The sequence below is a fragment of the Choloepus didactylus genome, chromosome 12 (genome assembly GCF_015220235.1).
Source record: "Choloepus didactylus isolate mChoDid1 chromosome 12, mChoDid1.pri, whole genome shotgun sequence".
Lineage (NCBI taxonomy): Eukaryota > Metazoa > Chordata > Mammalia > Pilosa > Megalonychidae > Choloepus > Choloepus didactylus.
The window spans coordinates 6,812,408-6,833,166 of NC_051318.1; the positions used below are offsets into that span (position 1 = coordinate 6,812,408).

The following is a 20,759-nucleotide window of genomic DNA, read 5'->3' on the forward strand; positions in this document are numbered from 1 at the left end:
GATAGAAGATGACGACGACTCTGAGCTTCTGTCTAAGACGTGGTGACCCGTTACTAAGTTACAGCATGTCTGGAGATCTGATATCCTCTCATTCCCACCCGCTGTGTTACAGTGCAGTGGAAAGCAAATCCAGAGCTCAGAAAGTTCGAAGGCCAAAGCTTGTCTGTGACTCAGCAGCAGCTCACCGATTTCTCCGTGGGCCTGGCAGAACGTACGTCGTTTCCTCCCTCCCTTGACATGCTGTGTGGTTATCAAGCTGAAGCCTTCCTGTAGGATTCCCCAGTGACCACTCAGTAGAACCGCTGAGCGATATGGTGCCAACTCTTTGTACCTTCAGAGGGGAAGGCCCAAATCAGCCTGCGTGCGGCGGCTCTGTGCATTTCGAACAACCCTCATGGCTCCCAGCAAATCCCCCGATAGAAACGCTTTGCAGAGCTCCCACCCCCAGCTCGGTGCCTCCGGTGTGCTTGGCAGGCATGAGAACACGGCAGGGGCGTGCTGACGGCAGGGATGTGAAAGCTCCTCATGCGGAGACAAAACTTGGGACTGAGAATTGTCTGTCCCTGGGGCGATGGAGGGTTTGAGGCCATCCAAGGCGGCAGGTGCGCTGGGAGAGGGGCCGACACAGGCTCCACTGCCCTGAAGTTAACACAGATGCCACTCAGATCCAGTGGGTCGGTGGGCTGGATTGTGGATTTCTGCTCTCCCCTTTGGGCCTGGGTGAAATTGACCCGTTTTCCTAATACACTTTTACGTAGCTCTGTGCAGTTAAGCAGTGCGCAGTGCAGATGTCGGCATTCAACGGTATGTTTGCGCTCAGGCCCCGATGTATGGATGGTTTTTGTGCAGAGGTTCCAAGAACACCCCATCCTCTCCAGCTTCTGGCTCTGGGGTAACGGGAAACACCCCTAGCTGAGCTGGATCTTTCCCAACAGGAGAGGAAGGGGCCGTGGTGGAGACCTGTTGGAGTAGCTGTTTGCATTTGTTTGGGGAAGCTGGACTTCTGACAGATGAACTTCTTTTCCCTTGCATTCGTATTTGTCTAACAGAGCTGTGGCTGGGAAATGATTCAAGATTCACGAGGTCAAAATGTGACCTGGTTCCCATGTGCTGACTCCTCCCGTCGACTCCGTGGCTGCTCCAGGCAGGTGGTCCCGAGGGCTGTGGGTCTGTCTGCACCAAAAACAGGTGACCACAGGACACCCTGAGGCCTTGGGTTTGACCACTGGAGGTCCTGGCAGCCCCGTCCAGCACAGATCTTGATTCTGGACAATCAGCTTCACGCTTATATCCCGCACATGCATCTGGAAATCATTAGAAAGTGCTTATTGATGAACATCTTGTTATAATGCACTTGGAATTTGGACTACCTCATTTTATTCTTTTTACATTATCCTGAGAGCTAGAAAACAAAGGAATGTTGAATAAATTTTTTTATCTTTATCTTTCCCTTATCTTTGAAACATAGCAAAAAAAAAAAAAAAAAAAAAAACATGTCTTTGAAGAAAGGATTATAAGGAAGTATTTCCTCCTTGTTTCCGGTCCCCTGGTTCCCTGGTGTGTAAACAGAACATTTTTCCCTGCCTGAAATTCAGCCTTTAGTTCCGTAATCTGTGGCTTTGTTGTCACCTGAGAACTCATGGCTCAAGGTTGAAGATCACCTGATAGACGCTCAATCTGGCAAGTAGCTCTCGGTGCACACCCGTTGGCACGCACCTCTGCGTGTGCCCGCGTGTGCCCGCGTGTGCGGACGGCCCTGGAACAACCCTGCCTTGCAATTCCCGGCACGCCGCTTTCTCTCCCTCGATTAAGGAGAACACTGGTAGGGGCTGTCGGGCTCACGCGTGTCCCTTTCTTGTGTTTTTCAGAAATCGAGGCGAAGGAGGCCTGCGACTGGCTCCGGGCCGCCGGGTTCCCGCAGTACGCGCAGCTGTATGAGGGTACGTCAGCCGCCCCGGGGGACCCCACAGAGGGGATCGCGTCCAGGGCCCTCGAATGTCCCGCGGTGTCTCCCGGCTTCCAGGTCTTTCTTCGCGTCCCCGTTTCCTTACCCTTGCGATGCCCAGGCCTCACGCTGAGGTCCACGGGGAAACGGGTCCTGCCTTCCTCTCACCTCTGCTGCCCGCTGCTAAGTCCTGGCTCTGCACCCCAAAACCCAGGGCTCTGCCGCCAGCACCCCCTCTGGCCTGTCCTTCTCATTCTGTCTCTTTGGTGTTTTTCTTCATTTCCCCTTAGTTTGCTTGAAAGTACAGCGAATCGGTTTACTGTTACTGCTTTATGGTAAAGTCCCTAGAAATCACAAAAGTAATTACCTTCAGATTTCCCTGTAGTTCAGTTTATTTTGTAAGAAAAATGTTAAGAAATACTATGGGTCAGAGGATTTTTTTCTATGTTGCAGGTGAGGTGTCTTTATTGCCAGAATTGTACCTCCTTTCACTGATTTTTTAACTTAATGGTTATAAACTGGCTCACCTGTATCTTGTACACTCATATTGTAAAATTATAACCAAACCTTTTAACTGCTCGGATGTTCATTATACACAGTGAGTTAGGATCCCTGCAGGAGGCCTGGGATGCAGCAAGTTAAGATCATCTGAGGAGGATTCATTTGCAAGGGTGCTCACCAGGAAGGTGAGGCAGGAGCAGGGAAGCCACGAGGGACGGTGCAGGAGCCGGGCTCTTGGCAGCAGATGTGAAGCTGCTCGGGCCCCGTGGGGAGGTGGACGGAGAGGTGGAGGGACCCAGGGTGGAGCAGGCCCTGCGGGGGGAGGACTCGCCTCCCACGGGCACCCAGAGGGGAGGTGCCTCCGCCTCACCCTCCATCCCATCTGCAGCCAGGGCTCCCCTCCACGAAGGTGACCCTGGGGCCACAGAGCAGGTCACCCACACCAGGGATGCTGAGGACACAGAGCAGGTGACCACGTAGTGACCCTGGGGACACAGAGCAGGTCACCACATAGATGATGCTGGGGACAGAGAGCAGGTTACCACATGGTGACACTGGGGACACAGAGCAGGTCACTGTGTAGTGACCCTGGGGACACAGGGCAGGTCACAGTGTAGTGACACTGGGGACAGAGAGCAGGTCACCACATGGTGACACTGGGGACACAGAGCAGGTCACTATGTATTGACACTGGGGACACAGAGCAGGCCACCATGTAAATGACACTGGGGACACAGAGCAGGTCACTACATGGTGACCCTGGGGACACAGAGCAGGTGACGTGGTGACACTGGGGACACAGAGCAGGTCACTACATAGTGACCCTGGGACATGGAGCAGGTCACCACGTAGTGACCCTGGGGACACAGAGCAGGTCACCCATTTGGTGACCCTGGGGACACAGAGCAGGTCACCATGTAGATGACACTGGGGACACAGCAGGTCACTACATGGTGACCCTGGTGACACAGAGCAGGGCACAGGTCGGTGGGCCGCGGTCCCGGACGAGGGGGCAGAGGGAGTCTAGCACACGGGCCAGTGTTGGCTTTTCCTCTTGATGGTGGGAATTTGTGTAGGGTGGAAAGGATCGGAAAACTGAACTTTCCTCACTGGTGACTTCTGCCATTCACCCAGAAGCTCAGTTTTTGTGTTTAAAAACAAAGCAAAAGTTATTCTATTTCTGTCACCTACACTTTTGAGGATAAAGAGAGCATATCCCTGAATGTGCCTTGAACCTAGAATATCTGCTAAATGTTTTCACAGACTCATAAACCCTTAGACTCGGGGGAGTCTCTTAGTTCTGGAATGCACCTCCATTCCAGTGGTCTCTGGGGTGTTACCTCCCGGATGAGATGCTGAAAGTCGGCCCTGTGTTTTGAGAATCGCCCAGTCCTGCAACGCCGGAGTCAGTCCACCATTGACAGAGGTTGTGGTGTGGGAATCTCTTCTTCTCTTTGGATAGAATCAGCTTTTAGGGTATTTTGCTGATGCTGCAAAGTGAAAGATTTCACTGCTAAGGTAAACATTGGAGGCCATTGAGATGGGGCTATTTTGGGAAATTTCCTTTTGGAAGGAAAGAAAATTCTGCCAAACTAAGTATTTCGTGAGCACATCTGGCTAGAAGTCAGTGGCCGAGCCCTTAGATAGATGGAGAGCACTGGGAGAGTTTCCCCATGTCCACATCAGGAAACATCTGTAAGAAGGAGCCACAAAACCCAAGCCACGTCCTGGGCGACTCGTGCAAGGTCAAACCTCGATGAGTCTCCTAGCTCACACTTCTTTTGTGCTCTGAAAGCATTTATTGTGATAAGAATGAAACCGCCCGCTGTCTTAAACACACCGACACATCTCTGGTGAGAGGCACGGCTGGTTCGGCAGCTCGGTGGCCGGACACACTGCTGCCCGCTCGTGTGCAGCAGGTGCCGAGTCCCTGTGTGTCTCTCTCTCTTTCAGACGCACAGTTTCCCATCAACATCGTGGCTGTCAAGAATGACCATGACTTTCTTGAAAAGGACCTTGTAGAACCTCTTTACAGGTAACTCCTGGGATGGTGGTTGTTTCTCTCCATTGCCAAGTGTGCTGTAGGTGTCGTGTATCGAGGGGCTACTTCAGCTATTCAGTATTTACTGAGCATCTACTATGTGCGAGGGCTTGAGCAGGTTCTAGGTACACTACAGTGGGCGTGGCCAGTGCCTGACCACATGGAGCTTAAATTCCAGGAGAGGGCTTGCAACAACAGACAGAGAGAGAAGGAAGAGAGAGATTGTTTCAGAAAATATTAAATGCTATGAAAAAGTAAGCAAGATGATGACATGGAGAGTGGTTAGTGGCATAGGTGGGCCGGGGAGGACAGCCACAGCAGGAGTGGTTGGGGAAGGCCCTGTGAGGCTCCATGAGTCAGCCGGACGTGGCTGTATATTTTGCGAAGTCGGGTGAATATACCAGCAAACTGGAATTTAGCTAAGCTGTTGCTAGGTGATAGATGCTCTAGGGATACAAAGATGCATAGATTGACAGTTCCCTCTCCTCAAAGATTTATAGTCTGGCTGGAGAAATCTAGTTGAAGAAATAAGGCATGAATGCATGAACAAGTATATAACAATGATAATCTGGGCAATAATAAAAATTGCCTGTGTAATCGACATCCCTGAGCAGTTTGGTGCTGCATGGGAGGTGATGGGAGGTGTTCGATCGGAATTTGAAGTTATCTAAGTGAGAGCTCTAGAGAGAGGTCAGAGCTGCAGATGAACGTTCGTTTCTCAGAGGTGAGGTGTTTCTCCAAGCTTGTTAGGGGCAGAAGTGCCTTAAATCCCAGGCACTCAAAACTCTGGATCCACTGCTCCTTCTAGTACATTCTGCATGTGACATAGACATGACATAAGGTGGCAGTTTAAGGGGAGAGCAGTGATGAGCAAAACTGTCCTCGGGATGGGAGAGACCAACGTGTGAGAGAACAGTGTGCAAACAACTTTCAGCTCGCCAAGTCTTCAGATGTCTACAGATTCTTGTGTCCCAAAGCCAGTCACTTTAGATTCCTATATGAAGAGAGAATATATTTGCTTTAAAAAGTGATTTCTGAATGTTTCATGGAAAACAATTCTGTGAGTTTGTTTAAGTGGATAGAAAAGCAAGGAATTCCTCAAATCACAAATTCTAGAAACGGGATTTGGGCTAGGAAACAAGGACAAAACACCATTTGTGAGAGTTATAAGAGGACAGACGGAAGAGTTGGTTGTTATTCTTTAAAAGGCATGAATTTGAACACCAGTGTTTTCTCTTCGTGTGTCAGAAGAAGGCCCCACACAGGAGCCGATTCCTCCTACCAACATCGATTCTGCCCATAATTACTCAACCACCACCACATCCTGAGTCTTCCCCTTGGTTTTAACCAAGAATATATTTATTGGCTGGCATTTTTTTAAAAGAAATTATTTTTACTGTTCAATTGTATTATATTCCATTATCTGTTTCCCCCATTGAATTTTTAAAATTTTCTTTCAATTGAGATGTAATCCATATAGAGGGAAATCCACTATTTTCAGTGTACGGTTCTTCAAGTTTTAGCAAACACATCCTGTCCTATAATCACCACCCCTCCAGGATTTAGTACATTTCCACCAAAAAAGCAATTGCACACGCCCCTTTGTCGTCAGCCTCTAGCACCGCTCCCGGCCATGGCCACTGCTGCTCTGCTTTTGTACCTAGAGTTTCGCCTTTACAGAGTGTCATATAAATGAGGTCAAACAGGATGCAGCCTTCTGAGTTTGACTTCTTTCACTTGGTGTGATGCCCTCAAGGCTCACCCATGCCGTGTGTGTGTGTGTGTGTGTGTGTGTGTGTGTGTGTGTGTGTGTGTGTGTATCAGGAGTTCATCTCTTTTTACTGCTGACTCGTGGTCCAGTGGATGGACGGACTGCCGTCTGCTTATCCTTCACCGTGGAAAGACATTTGGGTTGTTTCCAGTTTGGATGATTAAAATGCCACTATAAACACTCAGTTTTTGTGTGAGCCTTAATTTCCATTTCTGTTGGATAAAAACCTAGGAAGGGATTGTGTGGTCTTAGGATAAGTGTATTTTAAATTTATAAGAAATCCCAAACTGCGAAGCGGCCAGGCTGCTTTGTGTTCTCAGCAGTAATTCATGAGAATAGCAGATGCTGCATGTCTTTGTCAGCACCTGGTATTGTCTGTTTTTCTTTGTTTTATCTTTAGCCCTTCTGATGGGTGTCTAGTGGTGTCTTGTTTTCTGCTAGAGTGTAGCTTGTCTTTTCAGTCTCTTCAGTGTCTCTCACAAGAGTTTTTAATTTTTCTGAAGTCCAATATATCGATTTTTTATTTCATGCTTTTCCTTTCGTATCAGAATCTTTGTCTAACATAAGGTCACAAATATTTCTCCTATGTTTTCTTCTAGACAGTTGTATTAGTCAGGGTTCTGCAGGGAAACAGAACCAATGGGATATATATATGCGTGTGTGTATGTGTTTGTGTAGATAGATAGATAGATAGATAGATAGATAGATAGATAGATGATTTATTATAAGGAATTGGCTCATATCGCCATAGGGGCTGGCAAGTCTGAATTCTGTAGGTCAGGCCACAAGCTGGACACGCCAGTAAAGGTGATACTGAAGTCCTTAGTCCAAATTCCCAGGGAAGATGGCTGGCTTGGAAATTCTGGCAAGAGCTATTGCTGAGACCGAAGTTCTTCTGACCTCTGAAATCCTGAGTTCTGGCTTTTATGAGCCTCCAACTGATTGGATGAAGAGACTCCCCACATTACTGAGGGCAGTCTTGGTTGTTGATAGTAGATGCAGTCAACTGATTGTGGATGCAAATCCCAACTACAAAATGTCCTCACGGTGACAAGCAGGCCAGTGCTTGACCAAACAGCTGGACACCATAAGCAGGCCAAGCTGAAACATGAAATTAACCATCACAGCTTTTCACAGTTTTATGTTTTACGTTTAGGTCCATGATCCAGTTTGAATTAATTTTTGTGTAAGCTGAGAGGTATGGGCTGCGATTCAGTTTTTGCAAACCAATGTCTGATTGCTTTGTCACCATGTTGAAAATTCAGTGCCTTTGCACCTTTGTTGTAAATCAGTCAACCAGTTATGTATGAGTCCATTTCTGGACTATTCCATTTGTCTATGTGTTTATCCTTTCACCAATATCACCCTGTCTTGATAACTTTAGCTTTATTTAAGTCTCGGAACTAAATAGTATGAGTCCTCCGACTTTGCTTTGCTTTTTCAGGATTGTTTTGGATATCCTAGTTCCTTTGCCTTAAACTTTAGAATCGGCTTGTCAATATCTATTGAGAAAAATCCAACCAGGGTTTTCATTGGAATTGTTTTGAATCTATAGACCAGTTGGGAGAAAATTGGCATCTTAATACTGAGTCTTCCAATTCAAATGTGTTTTATATGTGTTTTACTTAGATTGCCTTTTATTCTTTTTACCAGCAGTAATTTGTAGTTTTCAGCTTATAGATACAACAAATACTTCTTAATACCTAAGAATTGCATGTTTTGTGGTGATATTATAAATGGCACATTTTTATAATTTCAGTTTCCAATTGTTCATTACTATGCATCAAAATAATTTTGTGGCATCCTTGTCCAATGTTTCTGAACTCACTCATTAGTTCTAGTAGCTTTTTCCACAGATTCCCTAGGATTTCCTCTCTCAAATTTTAATGAGAGGTCACGTTGTAAACTGACGGTAACAGTTTTACCATGGATTTTCTACTCAAGAGTGGCAGGGCAGCCCTCGTCTCCTGCAGTCCTGTTCCCAGGAAGACATGTGTGGCTTAGGAGGCCGAGTTGCAAGCCTCAGATGTGGGGGGTGAATCCACATCCACTCACTGCTGTCATCTGAGATGCCTTGACCAAGTGGTGGACTTTTCCATCAGTCTGCTCTTTAAAAAAAAACATTCAGACATGTTATAGGGACGAGCCAGTACAATTCATATGAAATCATTTAGAGGCACAGAGTTAAATCACGTACCCTGGCTCTGACACGGCCCCTGGCAGGGGCCAGACCCGGCCCCAAGGGTGTCTCCACGTGGGCATGAGGTGGAGGGCCACGGCAGTGCGGGCAGTGCAGTGCTCTCAGTAAGGGCCCGGCTCGCATAACAGTTCCAGCAACAGGAGATTGTTATAAATGGAATAGTTCTTGTGACAGCCGTGTCTCCAAAAATATTAGGAAGTAAGAAAGGCATTTGGCTGGGGGGAGGGGGGTGGGCACCGAGATCTCAGGGTGCAGGAGTGGGGAAAAGCCAGGAGCTGTAGGTGGGACAGGGGCCCAGGGCGTGGGTGCACGCTGGGTGGATCAGAGGAGCAGGTGGGCAGGGAGGGGGTCCGCCGGGCCGAGGAGACGATGTGAGGGGGTACTTTCCCTTCCGTGTGGGCTCTGCCACCATGTCGGGCACCCGCCTTGCCAGCAGCCAGGCCGAGGGATCCTCCAGCTGGAGGGCACGGGCCACATGTGTAAGCTGTGAGGTGGGTAAGTGGTTAATTGGACACCCAAGTGACGATTTCTCCCAGGAGGGTAGGAAGGGGCTGTAATTCCATTTATTTTCCTCCACGGGCACCACAGACGCAGAGATGGAGCTGGTCTCGTGTTTAATTTTTAAAGATTTCTCATACGCGTTGGAAATGCTGGGCCAACATGCAGTTGTAAAGGCAACACAGCTTGAGGGCAGATGAGGCTCTGCCAGGTAGATGGACGGTCCCTGCACACGTCTCCCGCGGTAGGAAGAGCGTTCACCTCTGCTTTCCTGGAGGCGTCTCTGCTGTGTAGACAGGCACGTAATATACCAGGGCCCAGTTTACTCCCAGAAAGTCACTGAGCCTCTTACCTTTTGTGACTGGTTTGGAACTAGAGACTAGCAAGGATGTGGGTGGCACAGGGAACCCAGACTCCAGACGGGCCCCGTTATCTGCCTGGGTGGCCCTCGGTTTTAGGGCTCAGAAACAAGGCAGGTTTGCAGGTGGCGCCCACATCTCCTGTTGCTCCCGCCGCTGACCCCCACTGCCCGCACCCAGTAGGCTCTCTGTGATTGTCGGCTGATGAAGTCAGGAGAGCGCAGTTTCTGCTGCTTTAGCCATTGCAGTGATACTTCCGTTTTGACATTTTTTTAATTGAATTCTTAATCAAAATATATGCTCTCATGGGAGTCATGGAAAGTCATTGCAGCTCTACCTACCTAGTGACCCAGTTGAAACTGTGAGTAACTAGATCAGAATGGAAGGGACAGCCAAGGAGTCAAAACAGCTTGCAAAACTTGTCACCTCTAAGCAAATGGCAGCAAACCCAGAGCCTCTGAATGAGATTTTTAGAGAGCTGCAGAATGTTCTGCTAGCATTTTGGGGTGCAGTCTTCTCTCAGGCTGTGGCCCGAGGGCAGCCTTTAAAGTCTGCCTTGTTATTGCTCATTCTTGATGTTCAAGATGGTTCCTGAATCTTTAATTTCACATTAGACGGGCTGGGCATTTGTGCTGTTAATAAATACTAATCGTAGTGTGTGTAAAGCAAGGCCAATCGCCTTGTTCTGTGCAGGTTTCCTGGAGGTAGGGAATCGATTAGGGGCAGCCCTTCATACATAAAATGACTACAAAGAGCAGTGGCTGTCACGTTTATTTATAATTTAGCTCCACACAAAGGCACATATTTGATTTGAGTATGTAAAATAACTAACAATATTAAATACTGGTAGTCTTTATGAATATTGATAGTATATTGTAAATATTTTCCCTTTTAGAATATTTATCACAGAGCATTGCAGGGTTATATATTGTATTACTGTGTCATTCTAATAATACGTGGCAATAACTGGACTGAGACCTTGGGCAAGTCATCGGAAAGGAATATAGGGGATTACATGATCGCCACGGTCTCTTCCGGCTTTAACATTCTGAGTTTATAAATAAATACAAATCCCCACAAGCAGTGGCTTTATTTCTTTAAAACACTTACAAAGAGCTCGCTGCTCTTAGCACTTTGCAAATATTTAATCCATTTAATTCTCGTAACAGCCCTAAAAGGCAGGCTCTGAGGTTACCCCCGTGTTACAGATGAGGGAGCCAGGGCACAAAGCCAGGAGGTGGGGTGCTGGGATCCAAAGCCAGGCGGATGGCTTCCAGGGCTGCCACCAAGGCCTGAGGTCCCTGTGAAATACCACCCGATGCTTCCCATTTCTTCCGTAGAAGGCAATTCTTCCAAAGATGTCGATGTCTCCTTGCGATTTTCTGAGTTGGACTTATACGCATCCCAAGGACAGAAATTCTGGTCGTGTTTGCTTCTTATATGACACAGAACTCCATCTGAAAAAAAAAAATTGTTAAAATAGGAGTGTAAAGCACACTCGGTTCGTTCATCAAGAGCAGAACAGATTCACTGTCAGGAAAACAGCCAGCTGCATCATTCATTCATTCATTCATTCATTTGATGGAGGCTGCCCGTCGAGGGCCCTCCTCGTTCCAGAGACAAGTGAGACGGGCCCCCCTCTAGCTCTCGGCCCCACGCAGCATTGGGGGAGGTCTTTGGTTGTCTCACCTGGGATGGAGAAGGGGTGTTCCTGCACCCGGAGGCCGGGACGTGCTGGACCTCGGCCAGTGCTCGGATGGCCGCCGTCGGAGAGCCTCCCAGCCCCGGGCGCCCACAGAGCGAGGCTGAGGAATGGACACATTATGGTTTACTTGGGCCAATGGGATGGCCGCTGTCCGTTCAGATGTGGGGTACCTGAGGGGAAAGGGGTCTCGGAAAGGGCTTCCTGCCTAAGAGGCCCGTAGGAATTACCCTGCAGGGACACGTGGAATATTGGTGTAGCCGTGTTGACTCAGCCACCGTAACACCAAAACACTGTTGCAACCTGGAACAAAACAAGTAGCTTTTGTTTGTTTTTTAGCAAGATTAACGTGCAGGAAACGCATCTCCCTTCCCCCGCCCGCAAGCCTCAGCCCCCTGCCAGCTAGATAGTGGGGGGACAGGGACCGTCAGGAGCCCGCGACGCGGGTCACAGGGGGCTTTTCTCTGCTGTGTATGATTTTGAAAGGAAAAACACTGGTTTTGTGTTTGAAAATGGCCTTTTGGTGTGACCTTCCCCAACCGTCTGCTCAGTGTGACTCTCACGTGTCGACCCAGGATGCCCGAGACGTGACTCAGACAGGCCAGGAGGGGCGAGGAGACCCTCATGCTTTTAACCTTATTCAGGGCTACACTTTCTTTTTATATTTGTATTTTTAAACATTTTTTATATTTGTATTTTATTATTAAAAGCACTAGCAATGTTAAAAAAATATTTCACTTTGGCACTAGAAGATAGTGCCCAGCATTAGCGAGAGCTTACTGAGCGCCGTCTTCTCTCCCGGCTGCTGCCGGCTTCAGCCCCGGGGTGGCCGCGCTTCCGCAAGGGCCGGTTCCTCCAGAGGATCCTCTGGGACTCGCCGCGGTGTGTAAGCGGGCAGAGCTGCACGCCCGCCCCAGCTCCCGGGACGGGGAACGTGGCCGGGAAGTTTGTCTGAAATTCCCCAAACCCAGGAATCCCGAGGAAACCCGGACCGTCCCTGTGAGCTCTTCCCCGGCCCCGGGACAGACCGCGGGGCTCTTCGTGACGCTGTGGGCCGCAGGGCCCGTCCCCACGGCTTTCCCACCCCAGGCCCGATCCCCCCGAGAGCGCATTGCTGGAGCCTGGGCCCCCCTCCCTCCCTCCCTGCTGTCCGGGGCTTAGTGTCCAGGGGCTGTTCCTGCCGGTGGCCATGTGTCCACGGTGTCCGTGTTCCCGTGAGGGTCCGTGTGTCCACGGGTGTCCATGTGTCTGCAGGTGTCCATGTGTCCACAGGAGTCCATGTTTCTGCAAGTGTCCATGTGTCCACAGGTATCCATGTGTCCACAGTGTCCGTGTTCCCATGGGTGTCCGTGTGTCCACAGGTGTCCATATGTCTGCGGGTGTCCGCGGGTGTCCATGTGTCTGTGGTGTCTGTGTGTCCGCGGGAGTCCATGTTTCTGCAAGTGTCCATATGTCCACAGGTGTCCATGTGTCCACAGGTATCCGTGTGTCCACAGTGTGTTCCCATGGGTGTCCATGTGTCCACAGGTGTCCACATGTCTGCGGGTGTCCATGTGTCTGTGTGTCCACGGGTGTCTGCGTATCTTCAATGTCCATGTTCCCATGAGTGTCTGTGTCCACGGGTGTCCGTGTGTCTGTATGTGTCCACGGGTGTCTGTGTGTCTGCGGTGTCCATGTGTCCACAGTCTGTGTTCCCATGAGTGTCCGTGTGTCCACAGGTGTCCATGTGTCTGTGGGTGTTCACAGGTGCCTGTGTGCCCGTGGATGTCCATGTTCCCACAGGTGTCCATATGTCCGCAGGTGTCCAGGTATCCGCAGGTGCCCTGTGTATCCGCAGGTGTCCATGTTCCCATGGATGTCTGTGTTCCTGTGGGTGAGCATGTGTCCACAGGTGTCCGTGTGTCCACAGTGTCCGTGTTTCCTGAGCTTCCTGTGCAGGATTGCCCCTTGGTAGGGAACAGCCAGAGGGGAACCTCCGCAGGGCAGCTGCCCCGAGGGAGGACGGACGCTGGCTGCTGGCCGCTGACCTCTCGCTGCACCCTGGTTTTCTTCCCCGGACTCCCCACGCCCTCCTCTTGGACGGCCGGTGACCCCGAAGGCCTCGCCCTCTGTTGCATTCCAGACCCGCCCGTCTGGCTGCCTCCGGCCTTCCCTCCGGGGTCTGCGTGAACTCGGGCAGCCGAGGCCTTTCCCAGGCTCGCGGCCGGGCAGGAGGGGCTGCTCCCCGACCTGCTCCCCTCTGACCTCGGGCAGGGCATCCCGCTGGGCCAGGGTTCCCAAGGTCTCCGAGGGCCACACCCCGGACACCCCTTAGCAGCACGTGAGCCGAGGAGGGGCGGCCAGCTGACGGGTTTAACCAGAATCGTGTGCAGGAGACGAACCCAGAGCCCCTGCTGCTCGCGGCTCCTGGGCCTGGGGCAGAAAAATTACAGAATCACTGTAAAGTGGACACTAACTCAGCATGGACCCTCGCAGAGATCCAACGCAGTTTAGCCCTAACAGACAAGGAAGGACAGTGCCACGCTGCCCCCCATGCCTCCGGCCTCTGTTGGGGGCAGTCGAGGCCCCTCTGGCCTGGCACCCCCATGCCCCACGCACGCCATGGCACCCGGGGGTGCGGCTCCTCCCGCTCTCTGGGCCGTCTGCGCTCAGCTGTTCCGGGCCGATGCCTTGTCCCCCTGGGCTGGTCGGCCTTGGGTGCGCAGCTCCTGCGCTGGTTCTGTCGTGGAAACCGTGGCCGTCGTGGGCACGTGTCACGGGCACTCGGTGCTTCTGGGCCTCCTACGGGGCAGGAGTTCCCCAACCATATGTTAAAAGGAATGAGGACCTGGAAGAAACTAACCTGTCAGTTCACAGATTATTTTATGGCTTCTAAGTATTAGAGAATATTGTATAAAGACAAAGTTATTTGTCTTCCCCTCCAACACCTAAAATCTCTCTCCTTAGCCAGACGTCGTAGCTCTGCCTCCCGCCTGACCAAAAACTGCCCTCACTGACTGTGAAATCCACGCTTGGCATCACTGACCCTTTCTGAGATATTTGCTACAACCATCCACGTCGCCCTCCTCTGAAAGGTTCTTTCCTTGGCTTCCAGGACCCCAGGCTCAGCTCACTCTCAGTGCCCCCCACCCCACGGCACCTGCTGGAGCCCAGCTCCTCTTCCTCGGCCCAGTCCTTAAACCTGGGAGTTCTCCAGGGTTCTGAATTCTCCCTGGATGGTTGGTTTGAATTACTGTGTATATTCTCTGTAGATATCTGTGTTCATTTTCCAAGGGCTGCCGAAACACATCACCCCAAACTGGATGGCCTGGAACAGCAGAAATTTATTCTCTTGCAGTTTGAGGGGCCCAGGTTCCAAGTCCAAGTGTTGGAGGACAGCCATTCAGGGGACAGTACTGCCAGGGGACAGCCCTTCCGGGGGACAGCTCTTCCGGGGGACAGCCCTTCCAAGCCTCTCCCAGCTCCCGCGGTGCCGGCCGCCCATCGCCCCTTGGCTGGCAGACGCATCACCCCAGTCCCTGCCCCCTTTGTCTTCCCATGGCCTCTCCCTGGGTCTGTACCAAAACTCCCCTCACCCTAACAGCACACAGTCATTGGTCTAGGGCCCCCCAATCCAGCACAGCCCCCTCTTCCCTGGAATCCATCTGTAAAGACCCTAGTTCCAAATAAGGCCACTTTCACAGGAACAGAGGTTTAGGGCTTTGACGTATTTTGGGGGCACCACAGTTCAATCCACAGCCTCATTCCCAAGTGGGCCTGGATGTCACAGAAGCTCCCCAAATTGAACATATCCGAACCTGAGCTCATTGTCTCCCCATATCCTCACCCCCACAGGCTCCCTGCTTTGCAGTTTTCCAGGGTTGATGGCCTGTTCTCCGAAGCCTGGTGTCCGGGAGGCACCAGCAGCTCCCGTGTCAGCCAGTGGTCGGCTCTGGCCCTCACTGCTCGTCGGCTTGGTCTCTTTGCCTCATCCCCTGCACCGGTGTGGTCACCTGCTACCCGTCCTCTCCCCTCTGTCCTCTCTCCTGCCCTGGGTCCCATCTGGAGTCTGCGAGCCTGATCGACTGCCCTCCTGTCTCCCCAGCACCCCGAGAAGCCCCCTGACACCTTCACTCTGCCCTCTCGGGGCAGCCCCTGCCCACCTCTCTGACGTGTCCCCACGCTCCCGCTCGCAGCTCCCGGACTGTCCCCCACTGTTGTCCACAGCCTGCTCCCCTTGCCGGTGATTCCACCCCGGCTGGGGCCGCAGATCCCTGCGAGTCCTTCAGAAGCAGCTCACAGTCACCTCCTCCGGAAGGTTCATCCTTAGGCTCTCGGGAAGGGAGCGGCTGCCTCCTCAGAGCTCCCCTGACCCCCGCCCCTTCTGTACCGAGTTTCTATCCCACACGAGGCCGTGAGCCCCTGGGGCAGGGGGCACAGCTTGCTCCCTCCTTCCCAGCCCCTGGCCCGTCCCTGGGCAGAGCGCACTGCCAGGTGAACGGCTCTCGGCTGCTTCTCTCCTCTTCGACTTTCCCCTAGAACCTCAGATTTCACTCTTCAGGAGGCACTAGCCCTGCTAAAGGATTCCGAAGACAACAGCAGGAATCGGGTTCTGACACAGCAGCACCGGGGACCTCCCTTCTGACAGGGGCAGACGGCCTTGCCTGCGTGAACACGAGGCCCTTTGCTCAGAGCAAGGTGGACAGGCTTCGTCACGTGCCGCGGGGTTTCTCTTTCCACGGACAAAGTGGGCAGGGGAAGGAGACTCCCATGTATCGCACAGCCTGCACTGGGGTCCTTGCACCTGCTCGCACTTTTCCGGCCCTCCTAAATATTCTTCCAGGGAGACAGGGGCAGATAAGCCACGGGGCAGGGAGACGGCCGGCTCGGCGGGTACCCGGGTGGCTCCCTGAGCACATAAATTCTACCCCCGGCTTTTTCTCCTCATCTGAAAACAAAGGGGCTCCACCAGATGGTCCCCAGCGCCTGCCAAGCGCTGATGTTTTCTCAGCAAACATTTACTGAGTGGGTTTGCGCTGGGCGGGCAACCAGGGCAGCACGAGGAATGCAAATAAGACGCGGCCTTGGCCTGCCCGTCCAGCACGGAGAGTCCATCTGTCATTCTGACTGTACGAGGTCTCAGGCAGCCACACAAAGCCACTCGCGGCTTGGACCTATGCAGACGAAGTGTGCTCAGTTAGAAAAGGAAAACCTGCTGAGAACCCATCACAGATAAAACCTCCAGGAGGCCTATGAGGATCAGAAGAATGAATTATGGCCCCTGCCTCAAAAGAGGCTGCACTCCATGGGGAACACAGCCGTATTCGTAGAGCAAATGAAACAAATTCTACAGGAGAAACGTACATTCATGCAGGTGTAGTTTTCCAGGAAGCACTGTTAGAGCAACTCAGATTGAGTGAAGGATTTTGTGTTACTTATTAAGTCAGAGGATGACTTGTACCAATGCGAAATCTCTCCTAAATGCCCGTTGGCTTCACTCAGAACAGAATTCCACAGTGGTTTGGAGAAAGTGCTCCGAATCCTTCTGCTACGTGACAGATTCTTCTACCTGAGGCCGCCAGACTGTAGACAGGCAGCCACATGTCTCTGGGATGTGTTTCGTCCACTTTGCAGAATTCTCGCAGAGTCTAGCCATTGTTTATTTTACCTTCTGCAAGATAAAGCACAGCAGATGCTGTAGCATGCAGAGTGCCTAGCTTCAGACCACCATAAGGAGCATTTTCTTTCTTGGCTTATAGCAATATTCAAAAGTACTGAACGGGGTGTGCAAGATGTTTGAAAATGTGCCCAGAACTCCTGAGATGTCTTCAATGATGAAATTTTCTGGGCAGGATTGACTGTACAAAACTTGGATCCTATATAGGCTTCACCACACACCCCCACTTTGTGCCATTATTATCCTACAAGTGACAACTTTAAGCATTGTAAGCCCATGAACACCATTTTATAATTGTTGTATACAGTTGTCTTTTAAGTCAGAGAGAAGGAAAAAAGTGTTACAAACAAAAAATACATTTATTTTATCTTAACTGTATGTTTTTACCTGTGCTGATGCCCTTTGTTTCTTCTTATGAATTCAAGTTACTGCCTCATGTCCTTCCATTACAGCCCAAAGGATTCCCTTTAGTTTTTCTTGTAGGCTGGGTCTGCTAGCAGTGAATTCTCTCAGATTTTTTGTCTGGGAAGGTTTTGTTTGGGAATTTTTTTGTCTGGGAATTTCTCCTTCATTCTTGGAGGACAGTTTTGTTGGATGTACGATTCTTGGTGTGAATATCTCGCCCCACTGCCTCTGGCTTCTGGGGTTTCTGTTGAGGAGTCTTAGTCCTATAGAGAGTCACTTGTACAAGGTGAGTCACTTCTCTCTCACTTATGTGCCTGGACCCAATAAGTCTGCCTGCCTTTTCTGGGGGCCCCATGTGTATTGGGGAGCGTGCCTTCCAGCCCCCACCAGCCACATGGTGCTCTGCCTTAGCCTTCCCTTCCTGCTTCTGCAGCATGTCGTGGGCATTCAGAGGAGAGAGAACAGGCCCTTCTCAGGTTTACTTCCAAGCACAGTACTAATAGCTCCTGTGTGTGGCCTGCTAGATTGCTTTCCTAAGCCGCCATGATGGTTTGAAGCTGTTACATACCCCAGAAAAGGTCATGTTCTTAAAGCTAATCTATTTCCATGGGTGGGCCCATTATAAGTAAGATCTCTGGTGAGTAGAATCTTAGCTTGAGATGTGACCCATCTCAGTCAGGGTGGGTCTTAATCCTCTTACTGGAGTCCTTCATAAGAGGATAGAAGACAGAGAGAAGACACAGAAAAAAGTCACAGAGAAGCTGAGAGAGAAAAGCCAGAGAAGCTGAGAGAGGACACACAGAAGCAGAGAGGAAGCCAGAGCTGAAAGCAACGAAACCTGGGGGAGAAGGGAGAGACAGCAGACACCGCCATGTGCCTGGCCACGTGGCAGATGAGCTGAGGATGCGATGCTCGTGGGCGGTCTTCGGGGAGAAACCATCGCCTGTTGATGCCTTGATTTCAGCATTTTCACAGCCTCAGAACTGTAAACTTGTAAGTTAGTAAATTCCCATTATAAAAGCCAGCCCATTTCTGGTCTATTGCATTTCATCACTAGCAAACCGAAACGGCCGCCTACAGACGTCTCATTCCCCAGCTGTCCCTTTTAAGTTTTTGATCCACTCTTTGCTTTCCCCAGTAGTTATCACCATTTTAGGCATCAGTGATATTAAGTAACTGCCACTGGCTGCTTTTGACGGGTGCCCTGGGAAAGGAGCTCTGGGAAGATCAAATAATGACAAGTCTCTGCAGATGGGCCTTTGGAAGAGCGCCAGGCCCATTCTCTTCTTCCCAGTGGCTGCTAGGCTGCTGGTTTTCACGGCTGGCGTGACTGTGATGCTGTTGATTTCTGGGCCTGCTGCAGAGCTGGGAAGGGAGGGATGAGGTCCAGGCAAGTTAAAGTGACTCAGGGTTCTCTGTGCTTGCATGGATTCCGCCATTTCTCTCTAAGGAACACTCCTTGAATTTTTTGAACCATTGCTTCTTTTCCTGAGTTCTGGAAAAGTTGATTTTGAGAATTTTTGCCCATGTTCTTGTTGCTTTTTGGAGGAGTGGATTTTCAGAGGTGTTTACTCCACCATTCGTGCTGAGGTCACCCCCTTGCATTATTTTTCATCAGCTTTATTAAAGTGTAACTTAAATTCATTAAAATTCAATAATTTAATACAATTTGATTAATTTTGCCAAATATAGTCATGTATTTACTGCTGTCATCATAACACAGAACATTTCCATCTCCTCAAAAAGTCCTCTATCACCCAGCTTTGGCAACAGCTGATCTGCTTTCTGCCACGTAGCTTAGCCTGTAATAAAATGTCGTGCGAATGGATCATGTAGCGTGTGGTCCTTGTGTCTGGCTTCTTCCCTTTGGCATATGTTGCATGAACCCCGAGTAAGTGACTTTGTGTTGCTGAGTAGTTTTCCATGTTAGGGATGTGCCACAATTTGTACATCCATTGACCAGTTGATGAACAGTTTGCGTTGTTTTCACTTTTTGACTGTTTTGAAAATACTGCTATGAACATTCAAATACAAATCTTTGTATGGGCATATATATATATATATCTTGGGAAAAAACTTAGGAGTGGGATTGCTGGGTCATATGCTAAGTTTAATTTTATAGGAATCTGCCAAACTGCTTTCCAAAGATGCTGTATCCCTTTGGAAGGCCAGTAGTTCTAATCATTGCTAACGCTTAGAGTTGTCAGTATTTTATTTAGGCCTTCTAGTGCGTGTACAATGACATCTCATTGTGCTTTTGATTTGCATTTCCCTAATGACTGATAATGCTGACCATCCTTTCCTGCATGTATTTGTCGTTTGTTTATCTTCTTTGGATAGTGTCTGTTTTGCCCATTTCTTAAATCTGGTTTTTTTACTTACTGTTGAGAGAAGTCTTTATATACTTGGGGTACAAGTCTTTATCCCATATATGTTTTGTAAATATTTTTTCACAGCAGAGAAGCAATTCTTCAGTTAAGGTGCAGGCAAATATCTGAGTTCACAGGGGACAAAAGGACACAAAGATGGGTAGTCAAATCTCAGTAGAGTCTCCAGCTTTAAAAATTAATATATCTCCTGTGTGGGTCAGAAAGCATAAAACACAGTCAAGCGTATGATAATACAAAGAGTGAGCCCTTTGATTTTTATTGTATATATAGAAGATGAAAACATTTCCTCAGAATACAATGGTTTATTTTTGCTTCCAAATCACCAGGGAAGAACAAGTTTATTAGATAAATAAATTTTACAAATAACAGGCGATCCTTCCCTAAACAAACATGGTTCAGAGCTGCTGAATGGGCAGCATCAGGCGCCTCTGGGGCACAGATGCCAACCCAGGTGGAGCTGGCCAGAGAGGCAGAAGAGGCTGGAGACCGGCTGTAGGACCTGCTGAGGGCAGCTTCAGGCTGCACGACCAGCTTCCACTCCAGAATTGCCTCTCATTCTTTGCTCTAGTGAACATAGAGTCAGCGGGACCGAAAATGGAGGGGAGTCATCACACATTTTTAAGTAAATGAGCGACGTGATAAAAATCTTTGGAAATAAACTGGCTTCAAGGGGAAGAATTGGAAGTGGTAGTGAAACCAGTGCAGATTTATAAGTGAACGGTGAGAAGGGACTTACTGAGGGCCAAAGGGGAGGCAAGGTTTCAAAGCTGTTAGGGAGGAAAAATCAACAGGACTTCGCGATCAAACCAAAGTAGAGCTTGACAAAGCCGAATCTCAAGGTAACTTAGTTTTCTAGTTTGGGTGGCCTGTTGGTGATGCTCTTAATCAAAACAAGAAATTAAACAGAGAAATGGGTCTTGAATAGAATACAAAGAGCTCAGTTTTGATCAATGAGTTTGAGGGGCCAGCAGGACCCCACAAAGGGGTGAGACTGATGGGAAGAAGCCCTCACTATAGGGCTCAGGTGAGACATCTGAGCTAGAAACAGAGGTTTGGCCATCATCAGAGGGGTAGTCCATTTTACGATGAGGTGCGATATTTCAGTATGTCCATGCAGAATAAAAAGGGGGAAGGATTGTGGTCTGAATTCTAAAAAAATACCAATTATTTAGGAGCAAGCCCTGCGAGGTGGTGGTGAAAGAAATGCTGTTCAATGGGATGAGCAGATTCATAAACTCAAATGCCAGGAGGAGAAAAGTTCACGGAATGGTGGGTGATGGGTAGTGTCCAT

General features: G+C 49.8%; 1 protein-coding gene across 4 annotated transcripts in view; it reads left to right on the forward strand.

Moving 5' to 3' along the window:
- Window positions 1-20,759, forward strand: part of STARD13 (StAR related lipid transfer domain containing 13) — a 155,558-nt gene that overhangs the window by 97,385 nt on the left and 37,414 nt on the right. For 3 of the 4 annotated variants that reach the window (XM_037799689.1, XM_037799688.1, XM_037799690.1), the window contains exons 2-3: window positions 1,869-1,940; window positions 4,400-4,481. In XM_037799689.1, the coding sequence (XP_037655617.1) occupies window positions 1,869-1,940; window positions 4,400-4,481 (154 nt within the window). The remainder of the gene's footprint in view (window positions 1-1,868; window positions 1,941-4,399; window positions 4,482-20,759) is intronic. The other variant, XM_037799691.1, reaches the window with a different exon arrangement.